This window comes from Mycteria americana, chromosome Z, assembly GCF_035582795.1.
Source record: "Mycteria americana isolate JAX WOST 10 ecotype Jacksonville Zoo and Gardens chromosome Z, USCA_MyAme_1.0, whole genome shotgun sequence".
Taxonomy (NCBI): domain Eukaryota; kingdom Metazoa; phylum Chordata; class Aves; order Ciconiiformes; family Ciconiidae; genus Mycteria; species Mycteria americana.
In genome coordinates this window covers 18,353,255-18,372,013 of record NC_134396.1, presented here as the reverse complement: position 1 = coordinate 18,372,013, position 18,759 = coordinate 18,353,255, and the positions used below count along the sequence as shown (strand labels likewise).

The window sequence follows — 18,759 nt, the reverse complement described above, 5'->3', positions numbered from 1 at the left end:
AAACAATATAAATTAAAATACATACATGCCTACGTAGTGATGAGCTACCCCACCACTGCTACAAACGAACAAGCTAACTGCTGTAACCCAGCCGTACCCTCTGAAGGCTCTCCATCACTGACCCCGCTCCCGCCCTCCAAACCAAGTACTGACACGTGCGACCTGCTGCAGCGACTGCACGGGTTCAAGACCCTCTGACACCCAGTGACTGCAGCACAGGACAAAAAGGGAGATTCAAGGTCCTCTCAGCTCTGCAGGAATGACACAGTCCTTTCTTTAGCTCACACAAAACCAGTTGCTGTTCTTCCATGTTTGCTCACGTGTCCTGCTTCTCCTGTCGCTGCTCCTCTTCTACTCACCAAATATGTGCTCTAGGAAGTCTCCTTGCCACTGCTCTTACCCCAGAGATAATTAATTTCTATAAGACAAGCCAGTGATGAAAGAGACCGCTTTGGAACAAAACCATGGAGATATATGTATGGCTTTATTTCATGATATCTGGGCCTGAAGAACATCCCATTGGCCTGTATCTAGCACTGAAGATCATCTTTCAGGCCCTTCTCAGACGCTCTTAAACTGAGGAACTGTTCTGCTGTGAGCTGTTAGGGTGGGAGCACCCAGGTAAAACCGAAAGCTTTATGTTAGAGGTAGGAATTTCCATCCATATTCAGCGAAAAGCTAACTCTCCATTGCTAGTCTTTGCCCTGCATCTCTTCAAATCAGAAGAGCTCCCTTCTTTTCTTTAAACTTCCAGCTTGCATATTTCATTTATATTCCATTCTCGACATCTCTTTCCCAATCCGTATACATTTAGCTTCCCAAACATTTCCTCAGATATACTTTCTCCCACGCTTCCTCCTGTTTTATTTTCCCTAACTTATGCTTAACATATTTAAGGATGTATGGCAAGTAGAACTAACTGAAATATGCCAAGAGCTGTTGCTTTTAATTTCTGGAAAATGCTTCTTCCCAAATTTTACATTTGATCCTTACACATATTTACTCTAGATGAGTATTAACGATTTTTGCAATGCTACTGCATTACAAGTTCATGTGCAGCTCATGTGCAGTTTCCTGTTACAAATCAGTCTACCTCAAAACTGTTGCTTCTTGTTTGGAAGAAGTGGAGAGATGTCCATGTAATGGACTCTATTCCCCTAGTTGTGTCATTTCACTTTATTTGCAGTTAATCTCATCTAACAATAAACTGACTCTTCCAATACATTCAGACCCTTTGCAAGGTGTATTTTGCACTGTTTTTTCAAGCTCTTCTTACAGCAGACACAATAATTTCTCATACTTTTTTTTTTTAAAGAGATAAATAATTAACAAGTTATGTTTGCTGTTTGCACTGCAATAATCTTTTGTGGAATTCAGTGCAAGGATCCGAATAAAATATTCAAACCATACACAACAGCTATACTTAGGAATCAGCCACAGTAATAAAGACATCCTGACTTACTCTGAGAGTCACACTGATCATGACTCATTGATATGTCTTCTCTACATTGGTAATGAAATTATTAAGTAATAAGGGCCCCGATACTTACCCTTCACAGTGATAACATATTGCTCTTCACTGGAATTTGCCAATGATGGATTTCTAATTACTTCCCTGATATGAGTGTGTCAGAAATGCAATACACCTTGAAATAGTAATTTCTTTGTATAGCATTTTTCATACAGGCTATATTCCAAAATATTTTAGAGTTACATAATCCATTTGCAAGCACAAGAGGGAAAAAATAAAGCAGAAGAAAAAAGAGTGAGACGAACGGATAGGGACCCTGGAGACAATCACCCTGAAAACAGATGATGAGTCAACTAAGTGAACAGATGTGAGACGGTTAGTCTGGAGCTACACAAGAAAACACCATTTCACTGACAACATAGATGTAGGGTGAAGTGGCTCAGAGAAGGCCAGTATAATCAAAGCAGGACGATTACAGCAAAGCAAAGACTCAAGATCTTTTAGACAGGCTGCATCAGGTCAGTAATAAGCTTTAAGCTTAAGAAACGCAACTTTTAACTCAGATCCCACGTGAGCTTTAAATTTCCTTGAATAGAACCATATAGAACTATTTTCAGAAACTGCAATGTGATGTATGGACATATATACACAATATATCCATTTGGTTACTCAAGATACAAATATACCAAAAGGAAGCTACTGACTTTATAAAGTACAAATTTTAATAAAAACGTAGCATTTTCTAATTTTTCATCTCTTACTAGTCTCTCATAATTCTGCTTGCTAAGGATAACTAATTCCTGGCTCACTATTTTCATATGTTCTTACACTGAAATTATTGCATATGCTACTGCTAGAACAATTTCCAACTTTCATTATAATCTCCCTCTTGAGTCTCTCAGATAAGCGCCTTTTCAGCTGAAAACTCCCACTTTTAGCCTAAAGCTAGCAACAATTTTTGGAATAGTGGATCAGGCAAGCTCAGGTGTATTCAAAACAATCTTTAAAGATTGTTTAAAGTAATAACATACTTTTTCCAAATAATTTGACTTAAGAATGGGGAAAAATGAATAAACTCATTTTGTTCTTACATGGTTTATTCTGTAGGTTAAAATGAGATTCAAGGAAGTTCCAATTCATGTAATGCATTTCAAAGAATACCCGCTTAATGGTTTTTAAGCTGTGGCTAGTCTGATGGGGCTTGCTTTCAGCATCATTTAGGTCGAGCCACAGAACAGTGAGGATCACCTTTCAGCACTTTGGATTTGGAGCTGTTTAATACCTGAGTTTCCAGTCCTATCAAAACTCTGATGTGTGAATTCAGTGTTTAACCCACCTAAGCTTTGGGTCAGCCTCATTCCAAAGGCAGGTTTCACAAGGGAGGTGCGTATGTGCTGGCCGGTCAGCCCAGCAACAGACAGACAGGAGCTCAGACATAGCAAGGGAGGCTATGCTGGGGGCACACTAATTCTGGTAGGCTCAGGTATCTGGCTTTACACAGATACCTCAGTAAAGGTATCTTTACCTCAGTAAAGAAACAACCCAGAAAAAACAATAAAAACACAATTATTCTAAATAATTCCAAGAAAATGTCAAAGTGTGTTTTTAAAGTCTGTACTACACAAAGATGCTTTAACGTTTACTTTCTCAGGGAATGTTTAAAAGCTGAATACAAATTCATCCCAACCTGATGATACACGGCCTGACAGTTTCAGTGGCACACAAGACCTATGGGAAGACACTGCAGTGAAAATGAGACCAGAACTGCCCAGGACATGTATCGATGAAGGACATCTGCTAGCCTGACAGTACTCTATGGACTTGTAAATTAAATTTGGGTCTGTTCCCTTGGGTAAAAATAGCAACTTACAGCAGGTGGAAATTTTGATACGAATTCCTAAGGATCATCCCAACCCACCACTTTGCAATGCAGTCTAACTTACATAGTTGTCTGGCACCTTCAGTGAATATAGCACAAATTGCTGATGTGAACTGCTCACTTGATGATCATTTCTCCCTTCTCTCTAAATTAAGATGAGGCACTATAGCTCACCTGTAACTTCTGGGTCAGAGAATCCCTCTGTGCCTGGAGCTCTCTGGCATTGTCGATTTCTTGTTTCAATCCTTCTATTTCCTAAGGGAGAAGAAACAACCTTGTTAGCAACACGTTACCTGGCGTGGCCTCAATGCAGGTAAGCTGGCTACCGCTTCTCCTCCTGAGCAAGCCATTGCAATGATACCAAAACTAGCAGTTGGCTACTGCCCATCACAGCACGTGAAGTTTAAGCCCTGCTCTCAATACTCCTGAATCACAGTCCGAAAACAGCAATTCCATTGTGAATAAACAACAATACAGATAAGCATTTTCTTTTATAAAAGTCCAAGTTTTCCTCTCCCACACAAAAGATCCGACATAATTTTTTCCTGGAAAATGAAGGGTCCTTGTAATTACAGAAACAATTTTCTACTTTACATTCTATTAGAATGTACCCTTTTCCATTTTTTCAAGAGAAAAATCCAATTTTCATCTGTAAGCTGCTTATTATGTCACTAGCAGCAGGGCTGAGCATCAAAAAATTGCCTGCTTTGACCACTGATTTCTGCAGAAAGAGAGTCTAAAAGAAATGGTATCTTTAGCAAGAAGAAAGTAACAAGGTATAAAAATAACAAATATAGATAAAATAATGAACAGAATATAAACCTTTTCTTAGCTTACTTTCAGAGGACAAGAATAGAAAGAGTTAATGAAACTAAACGGCAGCAAACTTAAAACGATGAAGTATGTTTCCCCAGAAGGGCATATCCACCTCCCAGAACTCCTTTCAGAAAGATCTCTTTGCAGACAACCACTCAGCATATTTTAAAAGTGAATGGGCACCAAAATGGGAAACATTACCAACCTGAGGCTAACCTCTTAAGTATGAGGGAGTCTGGAAAAGGCTTTGTTCCATTTTGGGAGGATATTCCATAACTACTGTGCCTCTCCTGCATCCTCCTTGGAAACACCTAACAACTGCCCCGCTGGAGGCAAGACCCTGCAAGACACTGCCCCTACCAACATGCCCACTGCGTCTGCCTCGGAGGGCTCAAGGAATCCGGTCTTAGGCGGGGCAAATAACCCTTCATACGTGGCTCCTTCCACCCCCTTTTTTCCATCCATGAAGGGGCGATTCTCGATCATTCTGTGGCACAAATCTGCTTTCCCCTAGGACCTGTGCCAGTGCAGGTGTTACTCCAGTTCCTCTTATTTTCTTGCTGCGGGTCCAGCCCAAGGCAGACGGTACAATAAATATCATGAAGTTTCAGGCCAGGGGCTTGGCATGCATTTAAGGAAAGGACTGATCTTAGGGATCACAAAAGTCAGCTATATTAACATAGCCTGAAAAACAGACTGGCCTGAAAAAGGCATTGACCTATGACTTGTTCCAAGCCCTACTCTCCGGAAAAAGGAAAGCATGTTTACGATAGCTTCCCTTCTTAGTGAAGTTGGACTGCATCAGTGTGATGACTGCTCCGTGGAAACAACTTATGACTTACTTTTGCAAACAGAGATGCTTGGTAAAAGCAAACAGGAAAACATGGTGGTTTTTTTTGTCGTTCAGATACCCAGCTCTATATTGGACTGATGTAATCATATACATGGAAAAATATTAATCATTTCAAAGAAGCTGAAAAAAATTTTACTTCATAACATCTATAGGAAATAATACAGTATTTACGAGCCATCACAAGCTTAATATTCAAAGCCTTTAGAAATGACATACCAGAAAAGCTAAGAATAAACATTAGCAAATACCTCTTCTTTTTTCTTCAGCGTAGACTCTAACTCCTGTATTGTCTGGTTTAATTCTGTTTTATGTGTGTGGACCGCATTGGCTTGACTGCTCACACACTCTAGCTCAGTCACCTGTTGAAATGAGTAGAAGCAACACATACAGAATTAATTTCAACAAATTCAAGGTACTATTGCTTCTTTGCATCAATAGCTGCATTAGAAATATAACGTTACTTCTGGGTGACTTATGTTGATTAAAATGGTGAAGGTGTTCTTATGAAGTTAGCATAAAATTCCTTAACAAATTGTTTAGCATAAAATGGTTGCTATGACTTCTTGGAAACAATAGATTTAATATGTTGCAGGCTGAAAAGAACACTAATTAAAACTTATACTTACTAATTATTGCAAATTATGAAAAAATTACTAATTACGAAAGAATCTGAATTACCATTTCAGAAACAGTAATGGCTAGACGATTAAACACAGATCTGTCTGTCTAACCTCTCCATCTGACACTTTTTAATGTTGCACCATCTTAATCAACTAAGCCACAATGCTCACCCACTTCCTAGCAAGCCAATTAACATTTCACAGCCTCAATTTCTGACTCGGCATCAACAGTATAATAGCAGACACTCAGCCACCAATGTACAGCTGCCAACTTCTTACTTACTCTAGTTTCAGATCTCATCTCTCAGTCACAAAGCCAACAGCTAATGGCACAATTTGGATTTGCACAGTTCCTCTTTATTAGCAGACAGCAAACACTCTCCATCTGCCCTTGGATAAGTTAAGATACCTGGCAGTGGTATGCCCTTTTTATTTTATTTTTTAATCGAAGAGATGTTAATATCCTGCCATTCACAGATAAACAGTTGTCAAAAAATAGCTTCTGCACCAAAGAAATAAAATCCATGCAGCTAGAGTCTACGCAGAGAGGTGTTCATGTACCTCTCAGATTACAGATCAAAATATTAGAGAACTGTCACACTGCATGTCTGTGTGGATGTGTGCACTAAAACCTTTTTGTTTAATAACAAACTGTTAAAATATTAAAAATACTATTTAAAACCTAATAACTCATTTTTTTCCAGAAGATAGAAGCCTGTCAATCTTAGTATACATTCTTCAACAGAGCTGCACCATCAGTAACTAACAGTAACTAAAAAATCTGGCCCCAAAACTCCTTTGAACAAAGTGCTACCCAATTCTGCAACGAAAACCTTTAGGTTTCCATTTAACTTTCTTGGAGAAGTAGCCCTTAGACAGAGGGCGGGCATTCTCCAGGACAATTTTATTTCTTAGATAAAAGAACATCTTGAGGAATCAAGGTTGGTGCCCTCCAGCAGCAACACAGTCTAGCTAGTGAAGTCACTGTGATGGCAGTAATTTCAGACTCTGAACTGTTTGTAGCCTCAAAAGGTAGATTACTGACTGAAGAGAGAAGTCAAAGAAAAGCCAAGATGAAATACAAGAAAATTAAAACAAAATCCCTACCAACATCTCCTTTCTGAGTCACAGGGCATGAACTTCCCCTCTCTAACAGCCATGATGAGTCTAGTTTCTTCTACTGGAAAACTGTGATTAGACATTTTTGCACATCAGGTTTATAAATGGAGAGAACTGAGATTACAGCAAATTCTTAGGAGGGGTAAGGGGAATGAGGGATGAGGACATAGCTTGCTAACACAGCACCCCACCCTCCGCCCCAAAAAACTATCTTATTACTGCAATTGTCCCAAAAGAAATATCAGTGCTCATGGCAAAAAGTAATAGCAGTTTGCTCAGTTTTCTATGCCACTGAGCATTACAACTAAAGTCCTAGATAATTTTCTCAATTTGCTTCAATTGCACAAAAATACATCTACTTAGATTCCTTGTGACTGCTACGGATTGTGACTGTTACAGTATTCACCACTACAACTACACAAACACAAACAAGCAGAATGGGAACACACCGACTAGGATAAACCTATGTCTACACAGTGTCTGAACTAACATCTAGGTAGAGCAAGAATCAGAGAGGCACAGAGTAATTTTGGCTGGAAGGGGACCCTGGTGGTCATCCGGCCAAGGCCTCCTGCTCAAAACAGGGCCAGTTTTGAGGTCACATTTGATCGCTCAGGGTCTTGCCCAGTTAAGAACCCTTCACTATCCAGCAGAGCTGCCACAGTTTTACACAGGTTCCTGTATTTCTGACATTGTGGGTTTATGCAGGGCTCTAGCTCATTCCTAAGTTTTGCTGGAACTGTCAAACTCACTCACCTCGCCCACCTTCACCCTTTCTGATGTTTAACTTCTTAAACACTTCCAAGCTTTTCTGCTGAACTGAGTCTTGAATTGGAGGTGGAAGCCTCTGTGAACCCAAGGCTAGGGTTGCTAGAGGAACCCAGGGCCAGGCCCTCTCTCACCCGCTGTGGAAGACTGGAACATTATATGGTAAGCTCCAAGGAGGTCAATCTCTCTTTTAAAGCCATTGCACTCAGCAATACCCACTGGCTCTTACCAAGCACTGGCATAGCGAATACTCATTTACACAAAGTGCAAGAGCCTCAGCTGGACAGACAGAAGAAAGCCCAGTCCCCAAACCACCTCTGCGCTAGCACCTAGTGCCTTGGAAGCAAGTGTGCAGAGGTGTCTCAACCTGTGACCAAGGAAGCGCTTGGAGCCCCACTGTTCTCCACATGGTTTCCTCTGGGCTGGCACACACAGAGAGGATGCACGTGTTGGTGCAAGCTTGGAATCCCAGGAGGCTGGTGGATTGAACTGCGGCGGATGAAATGTTACTGCTCTCGGCTGCGTGTATCGTCGCTGGCTGACGACACCGCCTGCAACAGCCCCGCCAGCTGCCTGGCTCACATGAACGCTCCCCGCTACGCGCTGGTCCGTACTAACTCAAGACACCTACTGAAATTGCTTAAGCAAACACAGCTAATTTTGCTTGAGCAGAGCAGGGAGTCCTCTCACAAACCTTCTTGCCAACAGAGGCAACTGCTGTCAGAAGAGCAATTAATTAGCAACACTAAAAGGGCTCTGATGTCTTACTCTGGTCCAGCTTTTCTCAGGGCAAACGTCCATCTCTTACTGCTTATGTAAGAAAATAATGCATTGTTCAACTGTTTTGTTTACTGTTTGTTGAAAAGTCAGTAAGTTGGAAAAAAAGAACAAATTCAATTAAAAAAACAGGGTTACTTTAATCGCAGTCTTATTTAAATGCCCATTCCTACAGAGATCTGAAAAGATGTCAAATATCTTCATGCTGTTATCTTCTTGAATGTACCTATAAAAAAGAAAATGATATTGTGACCCTTTTAAAAAAATGTGTAGAGTAAGATGGGCTGGAAAATGATGTGATTAAAAAAATACGCAATTGAAAACAGAAGTAACAAAAGATCAAGCTCTAGGCAAAAATCTGGATAGCATTTATGTGCGCTGTTTCCTTGTTTCAGATTGAATTTATTTTTCTCATGACCAGTGGTCCAAAAATCATTTTAAAAACCTGTTTATGCATTATGCACAGAAGGGTACATAAAAGGAAGCTAAAATGCTTTCGTCTGACCCTCCCATGTGCTATTTTCAGGGACATCTCCTCATTCAGTGTTTCATGTTTAAGAGCAAGGCTCAATCAATCATTCAAGCCTTTGCACAGCAACACTGAGCAATGTACCTGTGATTAAGCCTTGTTTCCAGTACTGAATTCAGACTGAAAGAAGAGTCTTTGAACAATAACTGATTAAACAAGGTTCTTCTATTGTGCTATTGTAAGACTGCACTGACTTCCATATCTGAAAAAACTCAATACTGTGGCTTGGTATTTGAAACTAAAAAAGAAAAAAGTATTGTTCTTAGCCTCTGCTTCTTTATTTTGCATTTATCATCCAGGTAAGGATTGCACATAGGGAAAAAAATTCTGAAAGGGCTTTTAGTGACTATTTATGAGCTAACTCTTCTAGTATACAGCTGGCATTATACTTAACTGCATACTTCAGTGAGAAATACATCAGCTGAAATAAGACAGCAACGCAACTTGTTCTGGCAGAGCCTAGACCTTCTCAGCAGAGGCCACTCTAGAGTTTTCTGGAAATTTTAATCTAGGGTCAACAGCCTATAAATAGAGGAGGATGCCAGGCAGAAGTTTTCATTGCAGCAGACAGCTAGCACACACTGGGCTGCGGGGAAGACCGGAGGAGTGAGGCTTTGGGCCATGTAACACAGTAAGGAGTAACAGCCTTGATGTGAGGTTAAGACAATGACTGCCCAAAGCTTCAAAAGACTGAAGAATCTCTCAAAGAAAACAAACCAAATCAAATCACAAAGAAACCAAGAGAGGAGCGTGCATCAACTCCCAACACAGACAACAGCTTCACAAGTAAAGACTTCAGTTAGACAGAGGCATAGAAGTGGGAATGACAGAAATATTTCAAGTGGCCACCTTCCCCAAGCTATTACTGACTGAGTGAATCTGCGCTATGTTTGCTGCAGGTTGATTCATTTTTTCAAACCACTTTCTTGAGATAAATTTGTACACTTCTGATCTCAAACAACAGTTGTGATTCAGCATCTTAAATTCAGTACCAACAGACCATGAAATTCCTTCTAAACTTCATACAGAAATTACTTCAACTGCTACAGAAATGCAAAGACAGATTAGAACACACTTTCAGTGTAGCTGTAGCCTATTTCATATACCTGACACTCTTAACCTGTTGTTTCCTAAAGGTATTTTTTCCCTTCTATTTACTGTGGAATGCAATACACAAGGTCTACTGGCCCAGGCTACAGTGCAGAACAAGTAGAGTGCTCACATGCAAGACTGAATTTAAGTATTAATTATGTATTTTTAGCTGGTTGAGTTACATCCCTCAATGGATCATAACTGTGACTGTGACAATGTTATTCCATCAATAATTCAAGATGAACCTCCTACAAAGAAAAAAGAGCCCTCTGCTTTCCACAAGGAGAAGAGAAATGATGTTGCATGGCTCAGCAAAACTAAGAATAACTGCATAAAGTTTCACATAATTTATGCAGAAGAAGCTTCTCAGTTCTTCATGGTGGGCAGTAAGATGCAAGACAGCATGCAACAAGCCGATCATAAAAAATAATTCCAGTATAGCTTTCAAGAATAAAAACTCTGGAAAGGTTTTCAGTGCAAAGAAATGTGAAAATGCAGTAAACAAGGAAAATTGCTTTTCAAGGTTGCTGCTGAAATAACAAAAAGCACACCATAGTATTATTCATATACATCACTTCTGACAGTAAATTAATTACTGTAGTTTTCCAAGATTTACACACAGATAAAATGATAACATGGGGGCAGGGGGGAGTCTTGTGCATTACCAACAATATATTACTTTTTTCAACAGAGAAAACAATTAAAGATTTTGCTGAAAAGGACACATTTTTCTCTGTGGGCACTGATGCCTCAAACCGTGGAAATATCAAAATGTTTTCCACAGTTATTCATTTCTACTGAGATGAAAGAGGAATAATCCATCATCGGCTTGATTTTTCTGAAGAAGGTAATGGAACTGCAGTAGGAATACTTGAAAATGTAAGAAGTTTACTAAAATCAATGCTTCAACCTTCAGTCATGCATTATTATTTGCAACTGATAATGCTAATACTAACTTCAGGGGACATCCCTTTCTCTGCAATCTAATTAGCAAATACTTTTTCCAGCTATCTGGCCAGCTCATGAAATACATGCAATAGCAAACATAGTACAGATACGTCACCCTTTCATCCTGAGGATTTAAATCCAGTAATTTCCTCATTCTCCAATGGAGTTTTGGAATTATAGGATATATTTCATTCTACAAAGCTTTGACTACATAAAAATTTTGTAGCATGCCTCCACAAAGTATGCTTTTCATATCTTGCAGATAAATGGATCTTAACACTTTTCTTAGGTTTTTTAGAAAGATGAAGAGGGGGATGAGAGACTCTCCTGTGAAAACTTTTTTTCCTTTCCCAGAGTAACAGTAGTTTGATTGGTGGTTTGTTTTTTTCCCAAATCATAATGTTGAATATAACACATGCAGTGAAAGTGGATTCCCAGAAAAAATCCTAATGAAATAGTCTGGGGTCCTAAATGCAAATCTGCTCTAAAAACAAATCAAGGCAAATGGAAAAAGACAGAAAAGACTTGCCTTCAGTTCACTCTACATTAAAAAAAGCCGAATTCACATTTTGATTTCAGGAACATAACCTGATTCACCTGCTCTGTCTGAAAAGAGACTGTCTTTTTAGTAAACCGTAATTATTAACCAAGAGTTGAATCTTGATAAAGGCTAGATGTGGATTATTGGTATTAGGAATCACACACAGAAAGGGAGCTGACAGTACGTGCTGGATTTCATAAATCCCGTCCTAGGAAATGCTCTGACAGTCTAATGTCAAGACTGACAACACATACCATTTCAAAAATAATATGGAACTTATGATAGCTGAAATGGATATTGGAGGAGCAAAAATGTACATCTGAGAAAAAAATACATATCCCCTGAAATAAAACACTTGTATTTTTCCTTTGGCATCCCCTAATGCCATGCAAAGAAGGTGGTCAGCCTCTGCAATGGTTTCTCAAGGATTTTAAAAATATTACTCTGGATTTCTTTTTATTAGAAACTAGTTCCACTGTGAAAAGGATAACCAAACTTATGCAGATAATTACAGCCTGCTCTGAAACAGAAACTCTTTTTTAAGGCAAGACTGCAATTTCAAAAATAAAAAAGTCACTATATTCCCATATGTCTTCTAAAAACTCGACTATTACAGTCAGAACAATTAGCCTTTCCAGATCTTACTGTGTCACAGAAAACCCTAATACTCCCCAGAACATCTCTCTTGAACGTTTGGTCAATATTTAACATTATGACCTCACCTGGGCAAGAGCTGCCCTTTTTTTTGCCTTTTCAGGAGTTACTAGTGCAACAAGAGTTTGCTTCCAATTCCAGATGAAAGGACTGCACACATAAATATAGGGACTTAGTTGTCCATTTTTTGTGCACTCAGAATCGGCCCATCTGCACACACATTTCTTTCAAATAAATGCATAGACAAATACTAACAAAACGATAATCCCACTGTTTTGATTAAAATGCCAAGCTACCCATATCTACCCTGCAAAATGCTCATCTATTTTCATTATAAACAAATGGTAGCAAGCTGCTATCTAGCCACATGCTAATTACAATATTTTAAGAAGGAAGTTATACTTGGATAACTTTTTTCTTCCATCAGTCATACCAAATTTAAATATAATGTAAGTTTGGATTGTTCAGTGGGGATAGGAGGGAAACAGTCTTAAAGGGAGGATGACAAGACACAGTCATCACATAAAAAAGGTGCATTGCCCATAAATTTTTGGATCAAAACTCCACTGATAAATTTCTTGTTACCACACTTTCTGCCAACTTCTTTCATAATTCCACTTTTAGATAATGTCCTTCCTCAGTCGCATAAAACCAGTTATTCAGGGTAGTCCCACAGTGGTGCTAGCAAGACTTCTCAGCAAGTACGAAGCCCACAATATGGGCTGTGATTCAGCAAGCAACTTTATCACATCTGCATCTTCAAAATTTAGTTTTGGTTATTCAATTATTAATGCAGCTGGTGGAAACATGGAGGTAACTGCTAAAGGGTCTGCAAAGATTTTCTATAGCTAATCTGAGCAGATGGCTTATAAAGCGTTCCATACTTCTTGTGGACTTTAATAACTGCTTTTATAGATTGTTTTTTTTCTTTAAGTAGCACAGAAGTAGCCCAATAAAATGACCATGGTTTTACTTCTGTATGCTCATGTATTTTTTTAATATCCACTTTAAAATTTCTTTTAACAGTAGTGAAATCAGGGTCCATTATTTGTCAGGTGGTTTTGATGACTACATAAGATGTCCTCATACTTATTTCATTCATTGAATAAAAGAACCAGAACATAATAGGCTAATTTTATCTTATTTCCTAGGAAATCCTGGTAAAACAACAAGCTAGAATTCAAGAGTTTACCTCTGTTCTTTCAGGAATACCCAAGAACTTGATCACTTCCCTTCATCCCTTTTTATCTTAGGTTTCTTTTCCTGCAGATGAGTGATCTTCAAGGACTGCAGCTCTTATTATTATGCACTGGTGTTATTACTCTGTGCTATTGCCCAGTGTCACAGGATGATTTACTTTAGCAGTTAGCATGCAAGAAAAAAACTAATCATTTTCATTTTAACATGACAAAGACAGAACTTTGGGTTACTTTCCATAATTCCTATCACATTCAATCCTTTCCTTTTTGTGGTATCAGGATTAATGTTAGTACCAATGCTATTCTATTTGTCTGAAGTAGCTCACTTCAGGGTTTTTCTTTCTGTTACTGAGCTGTTCTAAAGTCATGAATCCCTTTTGACTTCAAAAAGCTATGCAAGGTGTGTAGGAGTGCTCCCCAACCCCATTTATGGGAAATCCTTGCTGTTAAGTTGCTTCTGAGCAGCTTACAGGAGAGAAGGCTGAGAGCTCCAAGTTAAGCTCTTGACTGGGCATCACATCTTCCCTGAATTATTATCTCTTTGTATTTGAGAAGGAAAAATCCATACACCCATTTAGCAAACTTCTGAAAAATATAATGTCTGACAAAATATCAAAGCACAGTATGTCTGACTTAAGCTCACAATATATCAGAAGAGAGCACAAAACTTGAATTTATTGAGAACTTTGCACTCTGCCACACTGCATCTGTATTCTGTTTCGTCTCAGCTCTAAGCGTTATTAATGCAGAGAACAAATGGAAGAAGGAAGATAAAGGCCTCAGAGAAAGCAAATAAATGTAGGTTAATATGAAAAACTGACAGATAAGTAAATCTTATACTTAATCAGAAATGGCAAATAATAAATGACATTAATTTTTAAAAATGCAATAAAAATCAAAGAAAGGGGCATTTTAGCTTTGTTTCTGTATTTTTAAAAGTGTAAATAATGTGATGCACAGAAAAACTATTTCAGCCAAATTTGAAAACAATTGTAGAATAAAAAGTTTTGGGCTTAAAATAATTTAGAACAACTTAAAAAGCAAAGTTTACAACAAATACTGCACGAGACGAATGACCCAGTTTACCACAGTGAATGAAAAAAATAGAAGATAAAAGAATGAGATATAATGTAAAATCAAAGGATGTTTATACATAAAACATGACAAAGTTCAAACCGTGGGAAAAGGTACCATAAGAAGTCAACTAGTAAGCCAGTATTAGCAATAATTTTTTTATTATAAAGAAGAAACTATTTATGTAAATAAGGCTATTTATAAGGCTATTTATACAAAGAAGAAACTAAAGCTGGAAATAATAATGCAAAGTTTACTAATCAATATGCATTACTTCCCCCACACACCACACTTGACAGTCTGCTGTAGCTTGCAGACAGATGACTCAGGCACCAAAACTTGTACATAAACCTAAAGCACGTAAGGAGTGAATACCACCATACATTATATATAAACCACATAATATATTATTAAATTGAACTAAATATAGCAGCTAATGTCAACAGTGGCATTCTTCATTTTGGAGGCTGGTCTATTTTATACAAGACTATGATCTTGTAAGTGAGCGTATCCCTCCAAAGCACACATACCTACACACACTCTTCTCCAGGGCACAAGATGCTGTGATGGCAAACTTTTCCATATAAAAAACCAACTACATTACAACTGAACATGCAAACTAATTTCCAAATTTTTCTTTCTCTTTGAAATCAATTTTTCTATGAGTATTTCTAAAAATCCAGTCTATTCAACTTTTCTCACCAAAGTTTCTTTTGGATCAAACCCCATTTTTCTTCTGAACTGGCAACAGGTGCAAGTTGCAGCATGGCAAATTTCAATTAGGTAAGATAGTAGGAAAAATAATTTGACAAGGGTGGTCAAACATCAGCAAAGGCTGCCCAGAGAGGCTGTGGGATGTCCATTTTTTGAGACTTGATTCACAGCCCTGAGTAACCTGTTCCAGCCCTGGAGTTGGATCTAACTTCAAAGCTGGTCCTGCTTTCAGTGGAGAATTGGACCAGATAACCTCCAAAGTTCCTCTACATGCTAAAATATTCTGTGATTCTATGAACTAAGGATGGAGATCATTTCATCTGACTAAAAGGAGGTCTATAGGACTATCTACATGATTATCCTATGGACAAAGACAAGTACTTACAGAAGCAAATTCAACTCAACACCTTAGTCAGTTTTCTTGAGAGTGGGACACTTACTCTTCATGCCTTTGTCTCTCCAAGAATTACAAGGAAAAAAAAGATTACTATCTTAGACTTGATATATAACTTCTACATAATCTCAGGTGAGATGGATTCCAGTTTGAGAAACATTTTTTGGATCAACTGCAGCTACGTGTTTATACTGAGCTTATCGGATAAACTGAAGGGAAAGATAACACAATACAGTGACTTAACACTGCTTGCTATCACATGTACCACAACCAGTAGTCTCCAGATCTGCCATTTCAATGCCACAATTTAGATCTGTGTAAGACAGAAGCATCTGACTTGCAGATTCTTTTTGAAATGGGGCACTATTTCGATTTGAAAGATCAGTCTCCAGCATGCAGGTTAGAAGAGCTCTTGTATCACATCATATGGGTAACAGATTGAGATTGATTTTTCTTTTTTACTTGTTCTGCATACTTTTACCTAGAGTGTTTGATTTGTTCGATTTATTGGGTTAGCCAAGTCTATATTTTTCTAAAAGCAATTCCAACAGAGGGCATTACTCTTGATGAACTATCCTGTCATAATTTACAGGCATGCCCAGAAAGACATAGGCACAGAGTGTTCCTATATTCTGCATGAGGCATCAACAAGCCCTGAGGTCACGGATTACAGAAACATTTAATGAAGGCATGTAAACAGTGATCAAAAGAGCATAGTGCAGATGATCCCATGTCATAAGATTTTGCATTCCCTCAGAAATACAAAATAATTACAGGAAATTTGCTGGGCAAAGGTTATGAAAAATCATCAGCTATTAATGAATTTAGCTACAAAGACTTGGTTCTACTTTTGTTAACTGTAGTATCATATAAAAGCAAAGTGACATGCTAAAAATTCCTATATTCATTAATTGTATATTCTAATAACAGATTTTAAATAAGATTTGACTAAGAGTGAGAGTAACATCAAGAAAAAGGGATCTTTGCCTGTCTTGTCTAGCTGGGTCTCCCCATGGCAAATGCAGTGGCTGTTGCTGTGTGTTACTTTTCTTTCTTAGGTAAGGACTGTATTGTCTCAGCTTTGCAACAAAAGGTGTTAATACATTTTATTAGGAAGAATACTACCTCATTATGTCCACGTTTTAGCAATGATTTTACCACGTTTTACCACGTTTTACCACGTTTTCAGGTCAAATCCACCTGAACATTTGCACTATAGTAATTTTAATACAAGGTTGTAATTTAAATAATGTTATCAGCAATTACTATTATAATCTATTCACAAACCTGGAGCACAGGTTAGAACTCCCACCCTTCCAAAGGAGAAGCTTAAATAAGATGACACACTAAGTGAAAGTCTCCCTCTGTACAAAAATACATGACAAGCTTGTGCCTGACTGGAAAATTTCTGAAGCAGATCAGTTTTGTCAGCAACTGCCAATTTCTTGAACTGAAAGCACTTTGCAAAAAGCAAAGTTTTAATTATACTTCATGCATTTCATCCAGCCAGGTATGGCACACACAGTTACCGTCCATTGGAAATTACCGTTCTTCCCTACCAAATCATGACTTCAGGATCCTTGTCTGCAAGTCAGTCTAGGTATAGGACAGCCCCAACAACCTGCCGTTTCCCCAGGTTTCTCAAGCTCAATGGAATTCTCACTACTCTTCCACATCCCCAGGTTAGATGTAGACTGCTGAATTTCTCCCCCCTCAGATGAATATGAGCCTTGTTCTTGGGACTACTAACAGCTTCCAGTTGGACAGGTCCCGCGCAGGTCTGAAAGAACCCTTCGCAATTTGCAGGATTTGGCCAGCTGTAATTGCCATACCTTATTTCATACAAGTGAGTACAGCACACAAAACCAAATTAAAAGGTCTGCCATGTTTGCTACTTGACCTTTTCCTTCTCGTCAGCATATTCATGAAACCTGTTTTCACATAAAAAAGCAATGCTTTTGTTTTTATTTTCTTAACTAAGTACATCTCCTTGATATTTTTCTACGTTTATTGATATTAACAAAAGTAATACAGCTTCCTCAGACATCTTCCGTCCATATATGGGCTAATCTTGCCTTCACTCCGCACAAAAATGTATCCTAAGCTACGATGACAAATTCATATGGATAAAGGTGAATAAATTATACAATATATAAAGTTACATGTGAAAAGAGAAGAGAAATGAAAATATTGTATACTTGTTTTCATAATGCAGCCTTCAACTTTGCATGCTTTATTCCTCCCTCAAATACCGTCACTCCTTCCCCCACTGTGCACTAATTTCTGGTTTGCTAAATGACCTCCACCAAATTTGTAGTGGAGGGAACAGGATCCAGCCCCTCCCGTATGAAAGCAGGAGCAGACCCCTAACTGCATATAATGATCTTGAACCTATGTTCAATTTTCTTTAGGTGCAAGGATGAGAGGAAGCTGTTCATCTTTGTTATATGCGGACACTACAAGAGGGTTTCTTTAACTTACAGATTTGATGTCAAGTTTCTGTGGGCTTAAATGGAAGAGGGACTAAAGTGTAATGCTACGGAGAAGGTCCTGAAACAGATGTGACAGCATCAAATGAAGAGTGAAAGCTGGCAAACATGTCATAAGGTTAGATAACTCTTCCTGCAACAATACCCTTTGCAGAAAAAGAACTGCTACAAAGGAAAGATTTTCCCAGTGGAGGAACCCTGTGTGCTTTAAAGTAATCATTAATTTCTGCCTCAAAGATTAACCTAAAGCCCCAAGAATAAACTTATTTGTTTTACTTGAAAACGAGCGAGTACAGTCACCTCTACTTCCACCTCAAGGATCCCGGCTGTTTGCCTCCACTTACCCGCTTATGAAGACGTTCTGCCTCCTCCTGATACGCAGCAAGTTGTTGCTTCCATTGTTTTACGTTGGCAGTGGACTCCAGCAGGGCTGCTGTGAGCTTAGCGTTATTACCCTTGAGCGTGGCCAGTTCTGCCTCCCAATGCTTGCTGATTGTCGAACTGCACAGACAGAATGAGAATGGTCAGAGCTCCCAAATGTCTTCTTTTTTTTTTTTTTTTCCCTTAAAATGTCTTATAATTTCTTTTCAAAATATCCAGGAAAAATAGAATTATGTAAAAATCCTATGACGGAATGTCCAAATGAGAATCCAAATGCTCAAATCATCAAAACTATAAATTCAGAAAATATAGATATATCGTTATTGGAAAACAGCCTCTATTCTCCCAGTTCAACAGGGTATTTTTTTTTAATAAAATGTTAAGGATAATTAAATCCACATCAGCTTCCCAAAAGCAACAGCATGTAATTCTAGAATATGT

The 18,759-nt window shown here is 38.4% G+C and overlaps 1 protein-coding gene across 3 annotated transcripts in view; it reads right to left on the bottom strand.

The window, feature by feature from the left end:
* HOMER1 (homer scaffold protein 1) overlaps window positions 1-18,759 on the bottom strand; it is a 115,224-nt gene that overhangs the window by 5,581 nt on the left and 90,884 nt on the right. For all 3 annotated transcript variants that reach the window (XM_075527217.1, XM_075527220.1, XM_075527219.1), the window contains 3 exons: window positions 18,282-18,438; window positions 5,268-5,378; window positions 3,525-3,605 (listed from right to left, as the gene is read on the bottom strand). In XM_075527217.1, the coding sequence (XP_075383332.1) occupies window positions 3,525-3,605; window positions 5,268-5,378; window positions 18,282-18,438 (349 nt within the window). The remainder of the gene's footprint in view (window positions 1-3,524; window positions 3,606-5,267; window positions 5,379-18,281; window positions 18,439-18,759) is intronic.